General features: G+C 52.1%; 1 protein-coding gene across 5 annotated transcripts in view; it reads left to right on the top strand.

Annotated features, from left to right (window-relative positions):
* The first annotated feature begins 402 nt into the window (after positions 1-402).
* Positions 403-25,270, top strand: part of CAMK2A (calcium/calmodulin dependent protein kinase II alpha) — a 69,687-nt gene continuing 44,819 nt past the window's right edge. For 3 of the 5 annotated variants that reach the window (XM_054555044.2, XM_054555043.2, XM_054555045.2), the window contains exons 1-2: positions 403-768; positions 17,164-17,258. In XM_054555044.2, coding sequence (XP_054411019.2) covers positions 707-768; positions 17,164-17,258 — 157 coding nt within the window. In that variant the 5' untranslated portion in view covers positions 403-706. 5 annotated transcript variants of the gene reach the window in all.

Genomic DNA, 25,270 nt, shown 5'->3' with positions numbered 1-25,270 from the left:
TGATCCACAGAGGGAGAGCCATCCCTGTGAATTAGCCATCGTTTCCCTGTAAACCTTAGAACCCAGCTGTTGCCAGGGCAACGGGGCAATACCTGTCTCTCTAGAGATGAAGTTGCCAGGGTAACAGCATCCTGTCATTCTTTCCTGGGGACCATCCGGAATGCGGCACCCACTGGCTGTTACCATGGCAACTGCCTTTTTGCCCCACTTAATCCCATCCCGTCTGCTACAAGGGCCCCACAGTTGGCGTGGGGGAGGTGGGAAGAGAAAAGATCACTTGTGGACAAAGTTTGTTCTATTCCACCTCCTCCAGCCCCTCCTTGGGTCCATCACCCCAGGGGTGCTGGGTCCATCCCACCCCCAGGCCCACACAGGCTTGCAGTATTGTGTGCGGTATGGTCAGGGTGTCCGAGAGCAGGTTTCGCAGTGGAAGGCAGGCAGGTGTTGGGGAGGCAGTTACCGGGGCAACGGGAACAGGGCGTTTCGGAGGTGGTTGCCATGGGGACCTGGATGCTGACGAAGGCTCGCTAGGCTGTGAGCAGCCACAGTGCCATGCTCAGAAGCCCCGGGCTCATCAGTCAAACCGGTTCTCTGTTTGCACTCGGCAGCACGGGCAGGCAAGTGGTCCCTAGCTTCGGGAGCAGAGCAGCAGCGCCTCAGTCCTGGTCCCCCAGTCCCAAGCCTCACCTGCCTGCCCAGCGCCAGGATGGCCACCATCACCTGCACCCGCTTCACGGAAGAGTACCAGCTCTTCGAGGAATTGGGCAAGTGAGTTGTGCCTCAGGGAGTCCTGGAGGGCATGGGGGGTGGGGAGGTCAGGGTCTCTAGCAGGGTGTGTGTGCCTGCGGTGCTTGGGGAGCATTCCTGTGTACGCAGATGAAGGCAGGCTGCATGGGTTTGGGGGCACCTGCCTGTGTACAGAGCATCCAGAGTCGGGCGTGGGCATGTTTGTGGGTGCACAGATGTGCCAAGCTAGCCAGGCGAGTGTGTATGTAGGGATGAAGGGTTGACAGTGTATGCCAGTGCACACACATACACACACAATGCACACAAGTACACACAACCTGGGTACACACAGATTCTTAGAGACTTAGGGTTAAAAAGGGATTTTCCTAGTCAGCTGGGTCCAAAGCTGGAATTCCTTCTCAGTTTTGCTTGAGGTGGCCATCTGCCCTCCACTTAGATACCTCCAGTGACAGAGAATTCACCAGCTCCCGGTAGTTCTTCCTGACTTTAGACATCTACAGCGACTGTACAGAGTGGCCAACTTCTCCCTCCCCACCTCCCCCTTCTCAGCTCCTGCCAGGAGTGAGGGCATCAGTACAGTAGGGGTTAATATCTGAGCATGACAGGCTTCCCGGGTGTTGGGAGGTGGGGAGGGGCAATCAGGCAAGCTGTAGCGGGGAGCACCGCTGTTTCAGGGGCTAGGGTATGAAGGGTGCAGTGGCTCTGGACAGGCAAAGTTGCCCAGCCCAGAGCTCATTTTCTGCCCTGATGACTGCTGTGTAGAGAAGGATGGGAAGATGAGGAAAGAGGGGAGGCCCTTGAGGGTGGCCCAGTCGGGTGTGGAGTGTCAGGGAGGGATTCCTGGATGTCCCCAGCTGGGTTTCTGGAGGATCCTGGGATGGGTCAAGGGTTAGGTGCATTTTGGAGGCAGAGTTTGCCTTATGGGCAAAGGAGCACCGATGCCCTGGTTGGTTTCTGCTGTGGTAGCAGGAGCATGGGGGGAGGGGCCCTGGAGGCAGGTGTGTGTTGGTGTGAGTTCTGAATGTGTGTGTACTAGTGTGCATTTTGAGGAGGAGTGATATGTGTGGCTGTAAAAGGGCTTTTGAGGGAAATTGCTTGTGACACTGGGGTATGCTGGTGTGCCCTGCAAGGGTGTGCAAGCATTCATGCGTGTGCACCAGGAAGAGGTGCTTCGTGTGTAAGACCTGAAAATGCAAGTGTGCCTGGCAAGGGTGCATGTGTGTGAGTATTACAAGAGTGCTGTTGGCTGGGTTGAATGAGAACAAGGGTGTAAACATGACTCATTAAATGTGCACATGTATGGCAGTTTAGAGCTGTGTGCACATAGGAAGGCACATGTGTGTGAGGTCTAGGGGTGTGTGAGGATGCTCATATGAGATGCGGACACAATGGTGTTCCTGTGAGGTCTTGATATGCACATCTACATGAAGACTGGGGTCATGCACACAGGATGATGTACGCGTGTGTGCACACGCATGTGTTGCATGTGTGAGGCCTGGGCTCACAGGCTTATGTGGGAGTATGAGTGTTATAGGTATGTGTGAGCTCATGCTGGTGTCTGCATATGTGTGGGAGGTGGCCCTGTGGCTGTACACAGGAAGGCTGCTTGCACACACACACACATACACACACACACACAGGCTATCCTACAGGCATGCACCACCTCCCTTGAGCACATATACCCCCATGTGTACGTGTGTTCACTCTTATCTGCAGACTTTCAGCTTTTCTGAATGTGCTTTTTTTGCGGGTAGGGGCAGAAGCAAAATGTTTGGGGCTGCTCTGGAGGACCGAGGCTGTCTACAAACTTGTGCAGGGACCCCTCTCCAGGTGTTTTCCAGTGCTCGCCTAGAACCCAAGAATTCCCTGATTAGCCACGAAGCTGCCTTTCAGGGAGTGACCAAGACTGGGTTCTGGCAGGACTGCGTCATCAGTACAGTGAGATGGAGTTGAGATGTGACTCGAGCGCTCAAAGTGAAAATAAAAGTGATGTTTTGCCCCAAGAGGAGATGGATATCATTAAGACTGGGTTTTGTGGGGGCGACTTGGCAGAGAGACCCTTCGTGAGCCTTCACAGAGAATTTCAGGGGCAAAAGAGCCCTGGTGTGGCCATGGCAGGAAAACCAAGGGTAGTAGGCATAGCTAGGCCTTGTTTAATCAATTTCAGACTTCTTCCTTCCAGAACCATCAGACTGCTCTTAACCTTTTTTAGGTCACATATTCCTTCAGGAATCTGATGAAAGTCTAAATCTACATTCCCCAGAAAAACGCACAAACCTACGAAATGTTGCATGCAATGTCAGGAGCTTGCAGGACATCGGGAAGACTGTGTATGAGCCTAAGTTTGCAGAAGCTTGTGTCGGAGACAAGGGGATAAAGTGGACTGATTCTGCACCCCTGATGTCTGTGTTAAAAAAGGCCAGACCACATCACTGAGGAGCCTGGGGCTCCTGCTCTGCACAGCAGCTTCAGTCTGAGCATCCAGTGGTGCAGGGAGGGGCAATGCCCTGCATGGCCATTAGGGACACAGGCTCTGTCCCTCATCACCCATAGCTCTGTGACACGAAGCAGGCTATGCTACCTCTTTACCCCCACCTGTAGTCTGGAGATAAAAAGAGCTGTGAGCATTCAATGAGATAGTGCATGTAGAGATGCAGCCTCGAGCCTGGCACACGGCAGGCCCCCAGTGCCGATTGCTACCCAGGTGACGGTTGTTGTTCTCAAAGGCTGGGCAAGGCTGAAAGTGAGGAATGGGATCGGCTTGTACCTTTTGTCTGGAGTCGGCCCATCTGGGGCTGGGAGGAGGTTGACCAAACCGTGGTCCCCCCTGGCTGGCCTCTTCTGTGGGAGGAAGCTATGAGGGTACCTGCAGGGCCCATCCTTCAATTGACGATCCACGGTCCCTGCCAGCTGGGACACTGCAGTCACCACCCAAAAGCTGAGCCCCCGTTCCAGAACCCACTTCAGATCACTAGCAGGGTGACTGGAAAAGGCAGCCAGGTTGGCCCTAAAAGGGCACATGGGAGCCTTTGGGTCTCCTTCAAGGCGTTGGGCTGCCCAGCAGGAGAGGAGGGCAAATCCCTCTGGAGGGCTTCTGGCATCCTGCCCAGTGAGGTCTGGCTCAGGACTGCAGGCCTTTGAGGAGCCCCGGGCAGGGCTGGCTATGGATGTGAGAGTAGCTTCTCTTCTCCAGCCCTGGTGGGCAGCCCTCTGGGAACCTGTGACTGGGGCCAGGGCCCCGGGCAGGGCTACTGGAGCCTCTTGATGCTACTCGACTGCAGGTTCCACTGAAGCGTATGAATTCAGATGAGTCAAGAACTTGATTCCGGTCTCCTAGAAGGTTGGGGTGGGGCTGTCTCTTGGGATCCAGAGATGAGCTCATCCCTCTTCCTTTGACCCAATCCTCTTCTCTCCTGAGGATGAGAGAAATAAAAGCCCATACCCTAGCGGCACCGAAGCTTGCAGGAGACATGCTGCACCAGCTCCAGGGTTCAGTGTGGACTGAAGTGGCCAGGCCAGAGCTCCCAGCATATCCAGCCTTCTCCAAAGACCTCTCTGAGAAAGGGAAGAATGCTGGTTATTGGGCAAAGGGGTTGCCACGGATGCACCAGAGGGCCCAGGGAAGGGGTCACGTTCAAGGAAGTGGAAAACGAGCCTTTTCCAGCCATTGGCATTCTCTGGGCTTCTGATCCTACCCCCAGGAGAGGTTAGAAAGGCAGAAAGTTGCCCTGCAGCCTGTGTCATCACTGGGCTGTATAGGAAGAGTCTCCGAAGGAGATTTTACTTGAGAGAGGGAGAGAGAGGGAGGAAGAGAGACTAGAGAGAGAGAGCTCAGCCCACTCTTTTCTCTCTAGAAACAGAGATCTGAAATTGACTCAAGGCAGAGCTGGGGTTGCAGAAGGGGTTGCCAAAGCTGCAGTTGGCCAGCGTGGTTGACAGGGAGGAGAGGGCAGCTTCCTCAACCTAAGCTCCTTCTCACCTGGGTTGATCCACGGGTGGCAGTGTGGCCCAGAGGCAACTCCCTGTACTGAGGTCCTGGGGCCTGGGTGCTCAAGTCCTCTCATGGAACCCAAGATCTAACATCTGTAGAATGTGCTTAGCAATCCTGCCTTTCCCAGGCAGAGCTGTTGGGTGGAAAATGTCACGTTGGAAAGAGGACACTGGGCATCCATGTACCCAAAGACTGGGGGCCGTGCTTTTCTTCCACCTCTTATACCCTCTCCTATCCACAGCACTTTGGGGCCGGTGAGGCTTTTCATCCATTAGCTCATCTCTGAAGGAGGTGGGCAGGGCTTACTCATCCATCTTACAGATGAGGAGACCGCAGCTTGAGGAGGTGGAGAGACTGGCTCAGGGGATTATGTCCAGGTCTCCAGCACCCAGCATGTGGGGGGAAGACTGCTGAGAGGGATCATGACTGGTGCCGTATGTGGGGAACATCCTCCCTCTTGCTCACTAACAAGGGAAGAGGAGCAGTGGCCATGTGGCCAGGGGAACTCAGATGTTGCTGATTTTCCAATCATGATTCTGCCTCTAATTTACTGGGCCATCTTGGGTGAATCACTTGCCCTTTGTGTGCCTCAGCTTTACCATCTCTAAAATGGGGATCATAATACCTCTGGAGATGCCTGCAATGCCACATTAGAGATGCCACCCTCTGTAGCCTCCCTCTGTGGAGGGCACACATGGGAAATTGCAGACCTCCAGAACATCGGAATTGTAAAGACCATGGAGATGCTCTGCTCATTGTGTAGATGGTCCTTGCCTTGGTCTCTGGGAGCCAACACTCAGAGAGAAGTGGTTTGTCCAAGGCCACAGGAGAGACACGGCCCCGGCTAGGGGACTAGATGACGTGCAGGGACCAGAGGCCAAAGGACAGGAAATTGAGGGGCAAGACCTCAAGGAAAGGGTGGCAGGAACAGGGAAGGGACGAGCTTTCCTCCCTCTCCTCCAAGCCATCAGAGCGGCAGGCACGCACATGTTCTGGTGCACGCTGCAGCCCTCCGCCCCCGCGCAGCCGCCCCCACACAGGCTGAGACACACTGACACTCTGCTGAGCTTCCCTCCCTCCCTCCCTTCCTCCCCACCTCCCTCCACAAGCACACAGTGACACTGCTGCCAGCATGCCCTGCATTCGGGGCCATGGCCCTTTCTGTGGGGTGAGGGCAGAGCCTCGGAGTGCAACACTCGCATCCTGTTGCTGATGCATGCGTGCTCACACACACATATGTGTCTTCACACAGCTCATGGGAGCACACACATGCACATGGACACACACACACACACTGGCTATGACAGGGCATAGAGCACAAGTCCATTTCCCAGTGCAGGGATAGCAAGATGGTGCTAGCAGGGCTTGTCTTTCTCTGTGCTCTTCTCTCCATCTCCTCTCTGGTCTCACTCTGCCTCTGTCTCTGTCCCTCTTTGCTGCAGTCCCCTTCTGCATGTGAACCACCTGTGGCATTCTCTTGGAGCTTCTCTGTGGCACTGTAGGAAGCCTCCTACCCCAGGCAACCTGCTGAGTGCAGGTGCAGCCCAACCTGCTGAGACCCAGCCCAGGTCCTCTAGGTCCTCGTGTGGCATGGCTGTCTACCACGGTGTCAGGTGGGACTCTAAGGCCAATGAGACTTTCTGTGCTGGAGAAGGCTGAGGGCCTTGGTGTCTTAGGGTCATATAAGAAGAGGAACACTTCTGGAATCCTTGCGTCCTTTCAACAGGTATTTCCTGGGCATTTACTCTGTTCCCAGGCCTAGGTTGAGCCCAGCATGCACCACATGCAAGACTTAAGTAGTCTCTGCCCTCACGGGGCTCACAATCCAGCGCAAAGCCAACATTAATTAAATCACTTCAGAAATCATTATTTAAATGCAACTGGATAAGGGCTTTGGCCACATGCGTGGAATTGTGAGCTGCAAAGAGACCTCAATTAGTTGGGGTGAGGGAGGTATCAGGGAAAGTTCCCTGAGGCGGTGACATTAGGGAGCTGGAGGCTGAATAAGAGTTACCCAGAGGTTAGCTGGGCACAGTGGTGCACGCCTGTAGTTCCAGCTACTCGGGAGGCTGAGGTGGGAGGATTGCTTGAGCCCCGGAGTCTGAGGAAGCAATGAGCTATGATATGATCATGCCACTGCACTCTAGCCTGGGTGACAGAGCAAGACCTTGTCTCTATTTTTAAAAAAGAGAGAAAGTAAGAGAGAGGAGGAAAAGTTAACCAGAGGGAAGAGGGTAGAAGAGTGTTCCTGAGAGTGGGAACAACTCAGACAAAAGCTCTGAGGTATGTATTTCAGTGGAGCATGTCAGCCCTAGGGGGATCTGGGGTCCCACTCTTCTCTGGCCTGTTCAGCCTGACCCCAATTTCCAGATGCTGGGTCCTAGCAGGACTATTAAAAACCTGTAGATTGTCTGGAAGAGGGGGCCAGGCAGGGTGGTGAAGATCTGGAAGCTGAATCGAGTGAGAGAACACCAAGGAATTGGGGGGCTTTAGCAGACAGAAGAGACCCCTTGGGGACTATGTCTCCCCCTTCCCTAACCCCTCGTGTCTGCAGAGTTGTCCTGGGGCCTGAGAGGCCCTAGAGGCAGAGCTGCCGACTATGTAGAGTAAGGGAGGTAGCTTTCAGCTCCACAGAAGGAAGACATTCCAATGGTCAGAACTGCTCCTGCATCCCACAGCTGGCTGCGGCCTCAGGAGCTAGTGCTCTGGCAGCAGAGATGTGCAAATTCCCACTCTCATCCATGGCTTTACCTTCCTTGCAGGCCTCCTGCCCTAGGTCCCTACCCTCATCTGGGGAGATGCTTTACTGAAAGTGAAGTGGGAGATGGTTTAGAGCCATGGTACCCTCAGTTCGATTCAGTATATTGGAGGGAAGAGGGCTCTGTTGTCTTACAGATGGTGAGCTAAGGCCCAGAGAGGGCAAGGGCCTTGCCCATGGTTACACAAGCCTGTGACACATGAGAACTGGACACTCCAGTGTCTGTCCACTCCAGTGCTTGGCTGTCCTACCCCTGGAGGCCTCTCTCTCTCTGACCCGTGGACCTCTGAAAGCCTTTGTGGTGTATACTCTGGACAGGGCCAGGCCATCGAAGACAGAGGAGAAAGTCACCCCTTGGCATATCCCTTGCCTTGCTGGGCTCCGGCCCTGCCTTTAAGCACTGTAAAGAGAAAATAGGATATTTTTCTGTTTTTTCTTTTTGTGACCCATTCAAAAAAACCCTTGCGCAGCCAAAACAAGGAATATGTTGGAACTTCTGTTGGTTCAGTGTTCCCTGCAGCAAACAGATTCTTCCGGTTCCCAGCCCTTCTGTGTCCCCCACGAGACTTCTGCTGGATTGGTGTTTGGGGGCGGGGGGGCAGTGCGGGACAGCTCGAGCACACTGCGTCCCTGCAGCATCTTTTAGAGTCTGGGAGTGGGTGGCTGCAGCCTCAGGCAGTCGAGAGGATGGGAGAGGTGTGGTTTCAGTAACAGGTCCTAGAATTTTCTGGCTGTATAATGCTTTGTTCTGTGGAGTTCTGCTTACAGAGCTGGGAAGAAGTGGGGAGAGTCAAGCAAAGGGGATAGTGAGCATCCAGCCCCATCTCCTCTGATCTATTTGCCATTTGAGAAGCTGCATAGCTGTGTTTTGTTTGTTTATTATTAACAAAAGGTACTAATGCCTAAATGGGAAAGAAAGAGAAGGCTTAAAAATTACTTATCAACAGTTGATTTCACAGATGGGTAAGCTGAGGCCTAAAAGCTTCTCATTGTTTCTGAATGACACTGACCCCAGCTTTTTAACTGTTTTGGGAATTAGGAGCCCTCAGAGAATCTCAAGTAAGCTGTGGGTACTCTCCCCCTTCCAAAATGCACACTCACTGCAACACGCAGAATGCTGTTATTGTCCACAGGTCCTCCTACTCCAAGCCCAACTATGGACCTCAAGGTCGGACCCCCTCTAATCTGAGAGTACTGGATATTGGAAAAAGCAATGACTATGAATCAGCAGTCCTGGGTTCAAAGTCTTGGCCCCAGTTTCTTCAGCTTTGGAATAGGAGGGGGTGGACTTCAAAAGTAAGACATTATGGGCTACACAAGGTTCTGATGCAGCCACATGTGGCCCAAACTCTAGCCCAGTGCGTGGTGCTGCCTCTGTGGCCAACCCCAGCTCTTTTCCTTCCCCCAGGCATTCTAACCTGTCTATTCTGGGTTCCACATCCTGGGTGATCAGATGAGCCAGCTTGGGCTACGTGTTACTGACCACCAAGGGGTTTTGGATGCAGATTCTCTTACAGATAACAGATCTATCTGCATTTGACCAGGAACTTTCTGAAATCACCCCCAGCTCATCTCAGAGAAGTGAAATGCTTCTTAAGTATCTTAACCAAGAGTGGGGAAATTTTGGGGAAGAGACTGGGCTTTGATTATGAGGTACCTGCCATGTAGCACCTAGGCAAGATAATGAGTAGCCAGAAATACGGGGCTAGAGTTCCTAAGACAGGAGGGGGCTCTGGATGTGGATTTCAGTTTTGGGTGATGGTCAATGGCTTTAACTATTTGCGGAGTCATGGACTGCTTTGCAGAGCTGATGACTACGCATCCTTTGCCCAGAATAATGCACAGACACAGAATCATTTTAATACAGTTTTAAGTGGGTTCACAAATGCCCAGAGCCACCCCAGAGATCACAGCTAATGGCCCCTGGTAGAGGGGATGGGCGGGAGTGGTAAGAGGGTGGATGGAAAGAGGCCGGGAGCAGCAATACTGAGGGAAGGTGGGGCAGCGAAGGCACTGGCAGTGATGGAGGAGGCCGGGAGAGCACGGCGACCCAGAAACAAAAGGAAGGGCGAGCTCAAAGCTGTGTTCAGTGGGGCCAAATGCTACCTGGGGTGGGGCAGGCAAGGTGCATTAGGCTCCAGCGGGGACTGCAAGGGGTAGTGGTGAGGGTGGCAGGAGGCATGGGTGGGCGAACCTGGCGCAGGCATTTCTTCTATGGAGCCCTGGGGGCGGCAGCCAGATTGTGGTGGGTTCATGGAGTGTGGGAGGTGGGAAGAGGAGGCGGCGGATGTCGGACATTTGTTCTGGAAGTTTGGCAGCAAAGAAGAAGGGAGGAAGGAAACAGCCCAGGCTGCTGGGTCGAGAGAAAGGTTCTTGGTTGTTTTGTTTTATTTGAGGAGGGAGTTTTATTTTTCTGGAAGGAAGGAGACCTGAGCGTGTTTGAGGAAACAGTCAATGAAGAGCAGACACTAAAGACTACCGTAAGGGGCCCAGACAATCAGACCCCCACAGAGCCCAGAGTGGAGGGAAGTGTTGGGTGAGTGCTATCCCCAGAAGGCCACGATCGATAGAAAGTGTTCCTATTTGCTGAGACTCACAGATATAATGTGGCTCTGAGTGGCTTGGGGTGAAGGTGAAGGGGCTTCCTTTAGAGAAAGTGGCAGCAACCAGTCTTGGGTAGCAGAGACCCCTCACAAATAGCCCCAGAAGGGAGCGGGGCTGGTCACATCTTTCAAATGAGGAAACTGAGGCCCAGAAGAGTAAGCAAGCTGGTAGCCAAGCTGAGTGAGGGCTCAGGACTTCTGAGTCCCCATCTACTGCTGCTGGAGCTGCACTTGGCTGCCATGTCAACTCTTCCTGCTGTTTCAGGCCAGAGAGGGCAGTGGGCCCCTGTGGGCTGGCAGCCAGCTACGCCCAGGCCACCTTGCCTGCCAGGCAGCTAGAAAACAATTTCCCAGCGTGAATCTTGCTTTTCACAGCCCATTAGCACGTTCCCACATTCTCAGCCATGCGCCGGACCCACTGTCACTGTGCCCTCTCCGTCTGTCTGCCGGAGTGCTGGAGGGGGGCCTCCCTGCCTGCCCACACTCCTGCTCGTCCACCCTCAGGGGCAGGCTACTGAGCCCTGGTGAGCAGCCCATTCTCCACCTCGCTGTAGCTCTCACACACCTCCACCTTGGCTTGCTTCTTCCCCGAGCTTGGCAAACAATGTCCATTTTGTTTCTGATGATGCCAGCTGTCCTCTCTTTGTGGATAATGATGCCTACACAAGGCATTGTTCCTTGAGCATTTACTATACCCCAGGGACTCTGCCAAACTCATTGCCTACCTTATTATCTCTTTGAATCCTTGAAACAACTGCATAGGGTTGGTACTATTATTATCCATACTTTGCAGTGGGGAGGAAACAGGCTTACTGAGGTGAAGTAGCTTGCTAGGAAGTAGCTGACCCACGATGTGAACTCTGCTTGGTCTGATTCAGGAGTGCCTGCTCTTCTCTATGTAAAACCGCGCTCTCCAATGTGGCAGTCATTAGCCACATATAGTTATTTAGATTAAATAGAATAAGAAATTTGGTGCTCAGTTCCACTGGTCCCATTTCAAGTGCTCTGTAGCATCTGTGGCTAGTGGCTGTCGCAGTGGACAGCTCAGAGTGTGTGCATCAACACAGGAAGTTCTGTTGAATGGCACTGGTATGAAACGCTAGAGCTGAAAAGCCACGGCGTTCCTGATTCTCACCCTTACCCCAGCCTCCACATTGCAGATGAAGAGACTGCGGCCCTCACTGGGGCTGGTTCTTGCCCAAGTCCTCCCAGCAGGGCTGAGGGCTGAGACTTGGTTCCTCCAGTGTCTGCCTGTCTGTCTCTCCCCCACACACCCCTCCCTGCCTACACTCTGTGACCCTCTGGCTCACATGGATGCACGCTTCATACCTAGGGTGATATACATGTGCTTTGTCACACCTACAACCTCACAGCATCACACTCTTAGGGGCTAGACCAGGTTGCCAATACACGCCTATGGCCAGACACCCGCCCCTTGCACCCAGGAACACTTCCCTCACCCCTCCTCCTTTGCACCCAGGGGCATTCCCCTACACCCCTCGAGGAATTCAGGAACACTTTCACAGGCACTTCCAGGACTGCCCATGGCCATCCGCCACAGCCCTCACACCCAGGCCTCATCCCTTCCTCTTGGGACTCTTGGCCATCGCCTCCCACCCTTGCCCTCCCCACCTTGGCCTCCTTGCCTCTCCTGCCCTGTCCTGTTCCCAAGCTCTGGCCCACCCACCCGTCTGCTGGCTGCCTGCTCAGCTCAGGGCCACAAGAGGAGTGGGCTGGCTCTTCTGTTTGCCAAGGTTTCTGGGCTATGGCCACTTGTTCATGCAGGACAAGAATACAGAAACATGTTTTTTTTTTTTTTTTTTTTTTAAACAGAAGATGAAAAAGGGAGGAGGTTAGGGCTGCCGACTCACTGCCTTCACTCTCATTTTGGCTATGACTTTCCTCTGATCTCCACCGCCACGGCAGGCAGGGATGGAGCCTGGGGCCGCCTAGGTAGCAGCCCAGCCCCTTTCCTCTCCTCGTTCGGACCCCCTTCTTCCCCAGCTATGTCCCATGTGCTTAGTACTGTGCCAAGTGTTTTGCACTAGTTACCTCATTTAATCTCCCCAACAAACCCAGGAGGCAGAGGCTATTATTGCCCTCTAACAGGAAGACGCAGAAAGGTAATGTGTCAAGTTCAGCGTCACAGAGTTGGGGGTGAGCTAGGATTGGACTACAGGTCTTTGTGACCCCAGAGCCTCTGCTCTTGAGGACCACATTTTTCTGTTGTTGGTTGAGTCAGAAGAAAAAGTGCAAGTGACCTGGATTCTCTTCACAGCCTCAATTAAGAATATGCCTGCTCACTTGAGGCCTCAGTTTCTTGATCTATTAAATGGGACATCAGAATTCCAACTTCACAGGATTGCTGTGAGGATCAAAAGGGTGCTTAATGGTGAACGTACATTTGAAGGGAAGAAGACTTCTGCGCTTGTGAGGGGCTGGTACCCTCTGGATCAGAAGCTCTAAACTTGTTTTGAGAAACTCCTCCCTCTGAGCATCTGATAAAAGCTATGCACCCTTACCTCCCTCCAAAAAATGCACTTGCTTACATTTGGATGTACAGGGTGTCCTTCAAAGGGTCCAGGGTCCCCACATTACCCCACCTACGGCATGGACTTTCAGTGAGGAGCCTCTAATTTACACAAAAGCTTGGTGCTGTTCTGAAGAGGAACTTCAGCAAGTATGGCTTCTCTTGTTTTATAGACGTAGCTCTTATGGCCTTGGCTCACTGAGCCAGAGCCCAGGCTCATGGGGCCTGTCAGGCCTCCCTGCGCAGAGCCCCCCTCGCTGGCCCCCATCTGTGCTGATTTCCAAGGGAGACAGGATACACAGCAGGACTTCCCTGGAAGGCGTTGGGCAGTGCTGGGCTGCCTGGGAAAGAATCACCCACAGACAGAGTTAAAATGAAATTACAAATTCCCTGGACCTACACCCAGAGGCACTGATTTAGGAGGTCTGGGTGGGACCTTGGAATCTGCTTATTTTTTCTTTTGAGACAGAGTCTTGCTCTGTCACCCAGGCTGGAGTGCAGTGATGCTAGCTCAGCTCACTGCAACCTCCAACTCCGGCACTTAAGTGATCCTCATACGTCAGCCTCCTGAGTAGCTGGGACCACAGACGTGTACCACCATGCTCAGCAGTAGAGACGGGGTTTCGCCATGTTGCCCAGGCTGGTCTCAAACTCCTGGGCTCAAGAGATCCTCCCACCTTGGCCTCCCAAAGTGCTGGGATTGCAGGTGTGAGCCATCATGCCCGGCCAGTATCTGTTTTTTCAAAGATCCTCCAGGGGATTCTGAGGCAGCCAGTTTGATAATCACTGATCTAAGGTCTTTACCTAGAATGGAGTTTTGCCTCTCTAATGGAGAAATTATATTCATCCCTCCCTCCGCCTGTCCAACCATCCCTTCCTCTATCCCTCCATCCACCCACACATATTAGTTGAGCTGTAGCTCTGGACCAAGCTTTGTCAGGTGCTGGTGAACAGGATGAGACCCAGCTCCTGCACCCTGGAGCTCACAACCTTCCCCGCTTTCTGCCCTTCTCTTCCTAGAGTTCTCAGAACCTTGCCCAGATGTGGCTACTTTAAGCTTTTTTCTCATAGGGCTTTTAAGAATCATGGCCCCCAGCTAGAGGGGGACCTAAAGGTCTTTGGGGTCCATCTCCATGCCTGGGTAGGGTGGGCACCTTTGAGAGACCAATTGTCCCCCACCTTCCTTAGATGACTTCCTATTCCTAACACCCCATCTGAAAATCTCCTCTCCTGTCTCACTTCAGTTTCTCTCACTCTTGCTGAAATCTACCTCCTTCTCCTGTAAGTAACACTCATGGAGGCTCTATCGGCACTAGACACTGGATATTTAAGCACTGGGGGCAGAGAGGAGAAAGTGAAAGTCCTGTCCCTCCCACCTGACTCACTGTCAGGGTGGGAGAAATAAGCAGGTGGAGGAGCCACCACCAATCTGAGTTAGATGGGGATGTAGGGTTGTGATATGATGTAATAAGAAATCTAGAAATATATAGTTGGTCATTGTCCCTGGTTCTTGGCACAGAGCTCCCCAAACCCTTTTACTTTTCTAAGTGATGGGGGTACTAACAGCATCTTTTGTTCTAATATTTGGTCTTAGAACCCAGTTCCTGACTCAAAGCTCCCAACTGCCTTGGAATTTCCTGGGTGATGAGAGCATCTTTTGTTCTAAAGAGGCAGCTTTGGGTGGGTGCCTGTATGGGAGCTGGTCACAGAAAGACCAAACCGTGGCCAGAAGCTTGGAACTTTCTGCCCCTCCCCCCATTCTCAGGGAGGGGAGGGGGGCTGGGGATTGAGTTAATAATCAATCATGCCTAGTGATGAGGCCTCCATAAAGGTCTCTTAAGTACGGAGCTTGGAGACCTTCCGGTTTGGTGAACACATCCACATACCCCGAAGGTGACACACCCCAACTCCATGGGGACAGAAGTTCCTGTGTTCAAGATCCGTCCAGACCTTGCTCTGTGCCCCTCTTCATCAAGCTGTTCATCTGTACCCTTTATCATAACCTTTATTGTAAACACACACACACGCACAAGTGGTAAGTGTTAAGTAAGCGTTTTCCTAGTTTTGTGAGTCATCATAGAAAATTATAAAAGAAGAGCGTTGTGGGATCCCCCAGTCACTAGCTGGGTGGACAGAATTGTGGGTAACCTGAGGACCCACTATTTGTGATTGGTATCTGAAGCAAGGGGACAGTCTTGTAGGACTTAGCCCTTAACCTGTGGGGTCTGCACTAACTCTAGGTAGTTAGTTTCATAACTGAATTATAGGATACCCAACTGGTGTCCAAAGAATCAGTTGGTGTGAAAAAAAACCCCTTCATAGCTGGTGGCCAGAAGCGTGGGAATGAAGGAAGAAAAGTGAATTTTTTCTAAGCAGGGGTGCTCTGGAAGCACGGAAGAGGGGCCGCATAGCAGGGGAGAGTCTCAGGGAGGGGACTGGGGTCTTGCTGCTTTCTTCCTGGTAGCATATGGACAGGCTGCACGCCCCAAGGAGGAACCACAGCTGTGTGAGGCCCTCTGTGTGCCCATGAATTCTGGCCCTTTCTAGCTTTCCTACAAGGTTATATTTCTTGGTCTCTAGTCCATATCCTGGCTCCTTCCTCCTCATCCTTCTTCACAGTTTCCCAGCCGCTCATTTCCTGCTGCCCAGACATGAAGCCAGTGATACCATGCACAGGGCTGTGTGCAGAGCAGGCATCTTTGCTAGCCTGCAGGCTTCTTCGGTGCCTGCCAGCATCCTCCCCTGCCTTGTCAGCCTCATCTTTTTGTGGGCTCGGAGCTGCTCATAAGCTCGGGATGGGGCATCCGAGTTTGGAGGATGTGATGGGTGCAGCCATGTCAAAAACCTGGGCATGGCCCAGCATGCCAGGAAGTGGAAGCCTTACTTGGTGTGGAAGTCACACACCCAAGAATGCTAACATCTGAGTTCTAGACACAGCTCTGCCTGTTATGAACCATTTGACCTTGAGCAATCTACACTGAACTACACTGGAGCTCAAAGTCTTGAGGAATCATAATCTGCATTTTAACAAGGTGCCTGGGTGATTTCCATGGACATTTAGATTTGGGAAGCCTGCCCAGGAGACTTTCTTCTTGCTATTAGCATGGGGTTAGGGTGCTACAGTGGTGACTACGGTCAGTATTGGGCCCTTTAGGAGTCTCCTCTGTAGATGAAGGGGTTGGAGCGCATGGCCTTTGTGGCAAAGAGTGCAAAATGGCATCTAGACTCCAGATCTAGCCCTTAGACAAGTTTTGTTTGGCCTAATACCATCCTCAAGTTCTTTTGGAATAGGTGCCAATATTTAAAAATTGGGAAATTTCTCATCAATATCTAGATTTGTAGCTTTTACTGAAAAATCAAATGAGGTAGGAAATGGGCCACATTCTACGTGGTGACGATGTTTTCCCCTGTGAGCTGGAAAACTCACAGACCTTGCCCCAAGTTCTCTTATAATTACTAATAGTTTGAGGATAAAATCCCAAGAGCCTCTTAACACATGAAAAGATGCTCAGCTTCACTCTTAATGTGACAATTACAAATTAAATTACAGCAAATTGCCATTTTCCACCTGTCTCTTCAGCAGATATAAAAAAGTTTGATAATACACTGTATTGACAAGGGCAAAGGAAACAGGCACCCTTGCATTCTAGTGGGAAAGTGAGTTGGTACAATCTTTAATATGGACAATCTCTCATTATCCATTGAAATCAGCAAACAACACCTACCCCTTGACCAGATAACATAAGTTCTGGAAATGTATCCCACACTGACACATGCATACATAGGAGATATAATTCTAATGCACACATACACGGCTAGTCATTGTAGCATTGTTTGTAATGGCTATAGATTGAAACTAATCTGAGTGCTCATCAGTAGGGGGCTGGCTGAATAAAGGATTGGACAGCCATACAATTACATACTAAGTAACAAGGAACTCTTATGTTATGATATGGAAGGAGGATCTCTAAAAATATATTATTCACTGAAAAAAGGAAGGTGGAGAACAGTATACAAAGTCCAGTACCATTAGTGTGTGGGACAACATCTGTGGAAAGAGACTCGAGGACGTGGTAACAGTGGTAATCTCTGGGAAGGGGACCTCAGAGGCTGCAGCACAGGGGTGGGAGGGAGTCATTTTACTACCTATACCTTTATATCTTTTGAACTTTGAACCATGTCCATGTTTACCTACTCAAAGAATAAAAAACTAAAAACTTTCAGAGACCTGGATTCTGCAGTTCTAACACTACATGATTCTAATGTTTTACAGCATGGTGAGCCCAACTTTGATGATGTTGCCAGGCTTCTGTCACCTGAGGCCAAGTTTCTAATCTTCTGCTTCTGGATCCATCTTCTGGGTCTCTCTGGCCTCGCTCTGTCCCTGAGTTCGATCACAGAAGCCCCTGTGAGCTTGAGCAGCTCTGATGAAGGGCTTCCTTCTAGCATGGGGCGGTGATGTGAACTCCAACATCTCCTAGAGACACAGCCCTCGGGCATTCTCTCACCCTCTCCACCTTCTCTGTCCTCCTAGGGGAGCCTTCTCGGTGGTTCGAAGGTGTGTGAAGGTGCTGGCCGGCCAGGAGTATGCTGCCAAGATCATCAACACAAAGAAGCTGTCAGCCAGAGGTAGGTGCCTGATCTCTACCCTCCAGGGCTCTCCTCTCTCCCCTTACCTGTACTGCTGGGTTTCGACCAGGACCCAGGGCTAAGCCCCTGGGTGATACTTATGGCAGGGGTGGGGGCTGCTCTTCCTGGGGACCCTCCAGGGCTCTCCTCTCTCCCCTTACCTGCACTGCTGGGTTTAGACCAGGACCCAGGGCTAAGCCCTTGGGTGATACTTATGGCAGGGGTGGGGGCTGCTCTTCCTGGGGACCCTCCAGGGCTCTCCTCTCTCCCCTTACCTGCACTGCTGGGTTTAGACCAGGACCCAGGGCTAAGCCCCTGGGTGATACTTATGGCAGGGGTGGGGGCTGCTCTTCCTGGGGACCCTCCAGGGCTCTCCTCTCTCCCCTTACCTGTACTGCTGGGTTTAGACCAGGACCCAGGGCTAAGCCCCTGGGTGATACTTATGGCAGGGGTGGGGGCTGCTCTTCCTGGGCTGTCATGAGAATAGACCTTCCCTTTTTCCTTCTTTTCCTTTTTTTCAAGGCTGGAGAGCACAGACTCACCCAGACAGGCCAAGCTCTGTGCCTCACGGGTGAGGGCTGAGACATCAGATGGGCCCTCCTTTCCCTACTCTCTTGCCACTTGCCATCACTTCTCCCCTCCAGATCTCTACCCTTGCCATTCCCTCTGCCTGAACGCCATCTCCTGGCTCCTTTCATGAATGGCTGTTTCTCAGCCTTCAGGTCTCAGCTCAAGGTCACATCCTTTGAGAGGTTTTCCTGACCCCTCAATCTGACGAGGCCTCCTCCATTTTCTGTCTCTCTCTCTCTCTCTCTTTTTTTTTTTTGAGATAGAGTTTCACTCTTGTCGCCCAGGCTGGAGTGCAATGGTGCGATCTCGTCTCACTGCCACCTCCGCCTCCCTGGTTCAAGCGATTCTCCTGCCTCAGCCTCCCGAGTAGCTGGGCTTACAAGCGCCCACCACCAGGCCCAGCTAATTTTTTCTCTTTGTATTTTTAGTAGCGATGGGGTTTCACCATGTTGGCCAGGCTGGTCTCGAACTCTTGACCTCAGATGATCTGTCTGCCTTGGCCTCCCAAAATGCTGGGACTACACGCGTGAGCCATCACGCCCAACCTATTTTCTCTCTCTTATTACTATTCATTTCCTTTATGGCTTTCCCTGGCCTAGACTCATGCTGTTTACTGATTAGGCCCCTTGTTTAATACCCACCTCCCTTTTTGGGCTGTAAACTTCAAGAGTATGGGCTATTCTGCACCCAGCACCTAGGATAGCACCTGGCACTCAGAGAGGGGCCAGTGAACTCCAAGTGAGCTTGGCTTCAGCCACGCCACTCTTGGGTCCTCCAGAGAGTTGGTCTGGGGTGTGATCTGGGTTTTGGAAAAGATGCCCAGATAACTCTAATTTGCAGATGAGTTTGAGAACCACTGCCCTAAGACCTTAGAAGTGGTCCTGGGCCAGCGACATCAGCATCCCTAGCAGCTTGTTAGAAAGGCAAAGCCTAGAGCCCCACTCCAGACTTGAAGAATGTGAATATGCATTTTAACAAGACACCAGGGTGATTGTGGATGTTAAAATCTGGGAAGCCTGCCCAGGAGTCGCGCTTCTTGCCATTACTGTGTGTTTGAGACAGTGATGGTGGTAACCATGGTCAGTGTGTTGGAAAGGGTTATCTTCAGAGAGGCCCATCCCCACCCTGAATGAAATGGTGTATAAGCTTTCCTTGGGACCGCCTGGTGGTGGAGGGAATTCTGTTGGGTGAGGTGGGTGCAGGTATGGGCTGTACAATCCATGGTTTGTGCAGTGCGGGAGATGTTGTATGAGGGGCTGGCAGAGTGTCCAGGTGTTTGACAGGCGCAGCTGTGTGGGGCCAGGGCCCAGCAGGTGCAGGTTCGTGGCGGTCCTCACAGTGGCTGGTACAGGAGGTTCATGCTGCTCCCCGCAGGCCTCCCAGCAGGCCTCATGTTGGACTGTGTGTTGCTGCCTTTCTTCTCTGGCTCAGTGTTGCTGGGAGCTCAGCACTTTCTTCCAGTTACCGACCTCCCCCCCATGTCTTGCAGGTCAAAGAGGATCAGCAGAGGAGGTGGCTGGGGTTAGGGTGGGGGTCTCTGAAGGACCAGGAGCCCCACAAGGTATACAGTCAGTATGAGAAGTCCAAGCTTGTGGAAGGCTGGGAGCTAGAGACAGGGCGGGCAGGAATGCTGGCAGAGGTGTTGCCTCATGGCCAGATGCCTGGATTGGCCTTGTCATTGCTGTGTGACTAGCAGCAGTCTGGTGCCCTCTCTGTGCATTGGGTGTTGAGTAACCAAGGGAGATGTCCCAATCCCTGAGATACAGCAGGGACAGGGGGTGATGGGTTAAGGTTGCCCCAATGGAAGAGAGGGTCAGGCACCAAGGTCGTACCTGGATGCTGGGGATCTCGGGTTAGTTCACCACACTCTCGGGGCACATCCACACACACACTTGCACGTTGACCAAAAGAGACAGATGTGTATGGGGGAGTGGAAGGGCCATGGCTCCTGTTTTGGAAGGTGACTAAGCACTCCTGGGACAGTGCAGACCCTGGGCTATGCCAGACAGTCACTGCCCAAACCGCCTCTCTTTGGCAACTTGTTGAGTCCTTGACCTCTTGGAAGGAAGGTGGCCCAGCCTAGGTGAGTGTGGAGGGCGGGGGTGGGGAGGTTATCAGGGAATCTTCTGGAAAAGTCTGCCAACTGGTAGCCGCTTTTCTTCCCAGTGGGAGAGGAGGAGCAAAAGCTTCTTTTAGCAGGATTCTTTGTTTGCCACTCGTGGTGCCTTGGGGGCGGGAAGGGGGGGTTAATGCTGAATATTTGGCAACACACTCTAAGCATCTCCTGCTGGTGCTCCTGGGTGACTTCTGGCAGCACCCAGCAGGGGCTGTGCCCACCCTCCCGGGAGCTGTGTCTTTCTTTTGCCCACCCTGCCCAGCCTCTTCTAGCAAGCGGTTCCCAAACCCACGATATATTTGTGTATGTATTTTTAATCTAGTCTTTTAAAAAAATGTTCATAGTATAAACAATTCAAAGAAACCATGAAGAAATGAAGTGGAAAGTGAAAATTTTGCCTGTTCCAATCCCTGCCAAATACCTTCGGGAGCTTTTTAAAAAACGCAGCTGCCTGAGTTCCACCCATGAGGGTTGGATTCAGTAGGTGGGGCCCAAGCCCCTGCATTAAAAAAATACTATCATCAGTAACAGTAGCTATTAACACCAACCTAACACAATAATACAGGCTCAGTGCTAAGCCCCATCAGGTGCTGTATAGCCTCCTGGCTCGTCCTCCCCACAGCACACGCAGAGGTAGAATTCTAAGGGCACACTGGGCACATGCATGAGGCTGGTGAAGCCGGAGGCGACTGGCCTGGGCACTGTGACCTCCACAGGCCCCACTCTCCAGCTCGAGCATGAGGAAGTCACTTCCTCGGCTCCCCAGTGACCAGTCTCGAGGCACCAGGTGGGGAGCATGACGAGCTCATCCAGCCTGCACTAGAGTGTCATTCAGTTCCCTGCAAGGAGGCCTCTGAGGGGATGGCAAGACGTGCTTCCCATCTCTCCTGTTCTCCTCCCCACCCCTTGCCTGGCACTCTTGCTCCCAAGATCAGGCTGTCCTATGCAGGGAGCAGGTACTTCCTGTTCCCAGACTTCAGGTCTCTTTTCTCTCCTGACTTGTGTGCCTCCTGCTGGAATCTCGGGCCGCCTGCCTGCTGGATTACACTAATTATTAGAATGGGGCTGGGTTTGGTGGCTCACGTCTGTAATCCCAGCACTTTGGGAGGCTAAGGTGGGAGGATCACTTGAGGCCAGGAGTTCAAGACTAGCCTGGGCGACATGGTGAGAGCCCCATCCCTATTAAAAATACAAAAAAATTAGCCGGGCGTAGTGGCGGGTGCCTGTAGTCCCAGCTACTCAAGAGGGAGACTGAGGAGGGAGAATCACCTGAGCCCAGGGGAGTCCACTCCCTTCTGGAGGCAGAGTCCTGCCCATTTGTGTGATGGTGGGGCAGGACAGGGCAGGCTTGGAAGGACCTGCGCTGCTGAGACTCTCTGGCCTCAGGCACCTCACCCCAGGATGTCCATCCACCTCTACCTGCTGAGCTCTGCTGAGCCTTGCCATGCTCTTAGTCCCCACACCCTGGAGGTGACCCAACCATCTGGGGAGGAAGCAAAAAGGTTCCCAAGATATCATCATGGGCATTGGGGAAAGCTCCCCCAGGTCCTCAGGCAGGAGGCTGAAGACTTCTAGCTTCCCTCAGATCTCTCACCACCATGGGACTCTGCTGAGCCAATGGATCTATTCATCAATTAATTAATTATTAGAATGGGGCTGGGTTTGGTGGCTCACGTCTTTAATCCCAGCACTTTGGGAGGCCGAGGTGGGAGGATCACTTGAGGCCAGGAGTTCAAGACTAGCCTGAGCAACATGGTGAGACCCCTCCATCTCTATTAAAAATATAAAAAATTAGCCGGGCATGGTGGCGGGCACCTGTAGTCCCAGCTACTCAAGAGGGAGGCAGAGGAGGCAGAATCACCTGAGCCCAGGAATTAGAGGCTGCAGTGAGCCATGATCCTGCCACTGTGCTCCAACCTGGACAATGAGAGTGAGACCCTGTCTCAAAAAAAATTATTAGAATGGGAAGCAATATAGTGTAGTAGCTATGTACATGGATTGAAATCTCAGCTGCGCCACTTGTTTGCTATGGGATCTTGGACAAGCTGCTTAGCAGCTCTATGCCATGCCCTGGGAACGTGGCAGTGACCAACAGAAAAGGTCTTACTCTCATTGTGCCCGTTTTCTAGGGAGTGAGACTGAAAAGAACATTAAACACATATGTCAGCTGGGTAGCTTCAGGTAGTGAAAAGTGTTAACCAAGAAAATAAGACAGGGTATGGGGACGTGACGTGGCAGGAGAGACATGCTTAGAAAAGGCAGCCAGGGAATCTCTCTAAGGAGGTGACATTGTGCCAGGGCCTGCCTGATGAGAAGACCCAGGGAAGAGCTTTCCAGGCAGAAGGCACAGCAGGTACAGAGGCCCTGAGGTGGGAAGGAGCTTGGAGTGTCAGGGCAGAGAGGAGGCCAGTGTGGCTAGAGCTTCCTGGCCGGAAGGTGAGGCCGGACCCAGCGAGGAGTTTGGATTGTGCTCTAAGTATATTGGGAAGCTGTTGGAGAGTTGGAAGCCAAGGAGGGACAGGATTTAATTGATGTTTTAAAAAGAGCTCCTTGGCGGGGCTGGGCGCGGTAATCCCAGCACTTTGGGAGGATGAGGCGGGCGGATCACAAGGTCAGGAGTTCGAGACCAGCCTGGCCAGGCCAGCATGGTAAAACCCTGTCTCTACTAAAAATACAAAATATTAGCCTGGCATGGTGGCATGTGCCTGTAGTCCCAGCTACTCGGGAGGCTGAGGCAGGAGAATTGCTTGAACCTGGCAGGCAGAGGTTGCAGTGAGCCAAGATCGAGCCACTGCACTCCAGTCTGGCCGACAGAGTGAGAATCTGTCTCAAAAAAAAAAAAAAAAAGCTCCTTGGCTGAGGAGAGGAGTGGGGGGAAGGTGCAGGGGTAGAGGCCTCAGAGCTCTGAGTTTTCAGAGTGATTTTGGTGAGTGATTTTGATAAAGGGACTCTTCCTTCGTCAACGGGCCTCAGTTTCTCCATCTATATAACAGAGCACGGCCTCGAAGGTCAAAAGAAACATGGTCCCTACATGTCTTAAGTTTCTCTGTATATTAGAAAATGAAAACACTGCAAACAGACTTACCAGAAATATTGTATAATGTATATGTTTACACTCAGTAGGATGAACGCTTTCAACAGTGACAATGCAGGTTAATTGTACCATGCAAAAGATGGTGATAAGATTTATACAATTAGTTCCTAGCATTTCCAGCAATAAGGTCTGGTAACCAGATACAAGTTTACGGTTGCATGGCCAGCGTTTTCTTCTTTCAATCCTGTCAATATTCTCTGCTCCTGGGTAAACTCACAGGGAGAAAACAGCAACATTCTGGATTTGGGGCTTCCGCTTCCTGAATGTATAGCCTAAGCCAGAAGCCTCCTTCCCACTCTGACAGGCCTGACCTTGACCTGCCTGAGTTCTGGTTCTGCTGGAGGTGGGATGGGGGGGGTAGGGCATGGGACGTGGAGCATGGAGAGGGCCCCGCCTGGTCAGCTCTGGATGGGCATCCCCTCCTCTGCCCAGGAGTCAGCCTCCCCTACCCTGGAGGATATGAAAGGAGCCCACGGAGGGAGGGGGAATCAAGGGATGCCCCCTAACTTGGCCCCACTCCTCATCCCTAGCTTGCAGCCGGTTTTTAGCTGGGGAGTTCAGCCATGGAAATTGAATTGGACTTCATTGCTTTGCTGGTGGAAAAGCCACCTTTCAGTATTGATTCTGGCTTCTGCAGCCCTTGGAGGACAGCCAGTGATTGCTCTAGTGAAGGCGGCAGGGGAAAGGGGAGCTGGATTCCTGGGAACAAGGGCTGGAACTTTCTCCATTCTCACCACCCCCCCACCCGCATACCTGCCTACTCTGAGAGGGCCATTCAGGGCCAGGGTTCTAGTGTTGGCTCAGTGTCTGAGTGTTGGCATGAGTTTCCTTCTGTGGGTCTTAATTTTTCTATTCGGGAATTGGGGGCAAGTGGAGATAGTGGTTATGAGCTGGGGCACAGAGAACAGTATAGCCCAGGATTGAAAGCCCAGCTCTGGAGTCTAACTGTCTGGGTACGAATCATGGCTCCACTGCTCACTGCAGGATTGACTTTAGGCAGGTACTTAACCTCTCTGAAGCTCTGTCTCCTCTTCTGGAAAGCCAGAAAAATGATAGTAACCCCCTCAAAGTATTGTAGTGAGGGCTTGAAAGGCATATAAAGCCCTCTGCACAGTGCTTGGCACAGAGTTTTTAAAAAGAGATCTCTTTTTATGGTTTTGTTTGTTAAATTAAGGCATTAACTACCAAATTGTGAAAAAAGCACCAAAAAGGAAAATGGGAAATGCATTTTCAGTTCCAGCTCTGCCACCACGGAGGCTTCAGCTTGTTCAGGCTGCAGTTTCCTTATCTATAAAATGGGGAGAGTGGTGGTCCCAGCCCAGGATTGTTTGGGGGCATGGAGTAGGATCATGTGTCCCACTGTTCCCAGCAGCTGGAGAATCAGAAGCCACAGTGGCAGATCCCGAACAAGGCCTCTCTCCCGGATGTGTGGGGAGCCCCAGGAGACTTGCACAGCAGTCCAGAAGGCAGGTGGGAGAGCTCTGGGTGGGCCCCTGCAGATTCTTTGGGGCTCTCTGTGTCCCTGGTCCCAGAGTCTCCTGAAAGGGAGGTGGCTTCTGGGAATCAACAGCCCTCTGGAAGAATAGCCACTCCCTTAGAAAGGCACATTCATTCAATCATTTATTCTTTCATTTGGTTATTTCTTTTTTCTTTTCTTTTTTTTTTTTTTTTGAGATGAAGTCTCACTCTGTCGCTTAGGCTGGAGTGCAGTGGCGTGATCTCAGCTCACTCCAACCTCCACCTTCAAGCAATTCTCCTGCCTCAGACTTCTGAGCAGCTGAGATTACAGGCACCTGCCACCACACCCGGCTAATTTTTGTATTTTTAGTAGAGATGGGGTTTCACCATGTTGTCCAGGCTGGTCTCGAACTCCTGAGCTCAAGTGATCCACCTGCCTCGGCCTCTCAATGTGTTGGGATTATGGGCATAAGCCACCATGCCCAGCTTCATTCAGTTATTTCTTGAGCACCTAGTAGGTGCCAGGTGTTTGGGTAGATGTCAGGGGTACAAAGGAGACCAGGTCCCTGCCCTCAAGGAACTAGATATCCATGAGACCGAGTGGGTCATGCTGTTCGGGGGTTCTGAAAGCACAGAGGATGGGCCCCTGCCTGCTGCCAGGGGCCTGAGACTAAGGATTGGTAGGAGTGAGTGATAGCCAGTGAACGGCAGATGGGAGGTAGAGGAAGTGTTTCAAGCTGAGAGAACTGCATGTGCAATTCTCTCCCGAAGTGA

This window comes from Pongo abelii, chromosome 4 (genome assembly GCF_028885655.2).
Source record: "Pongo abelii isolate AG06213 chromosome 4, NHGRI_mPonAbe1-v2.0_pri, whole genome shotgun sequence".
In the NCBI taxonomy this organism is placed as follows: domain Eukaryota; kingdom Metazoa; phylum Chordata; class Mammalia; order Primates; family Hominidae; genus Pongo; species Pongo abelii.
Note: the sequence above shows the minus strand (reverse complement) of the source record. Positions and strands in the feature narration are given on the sequence as shown.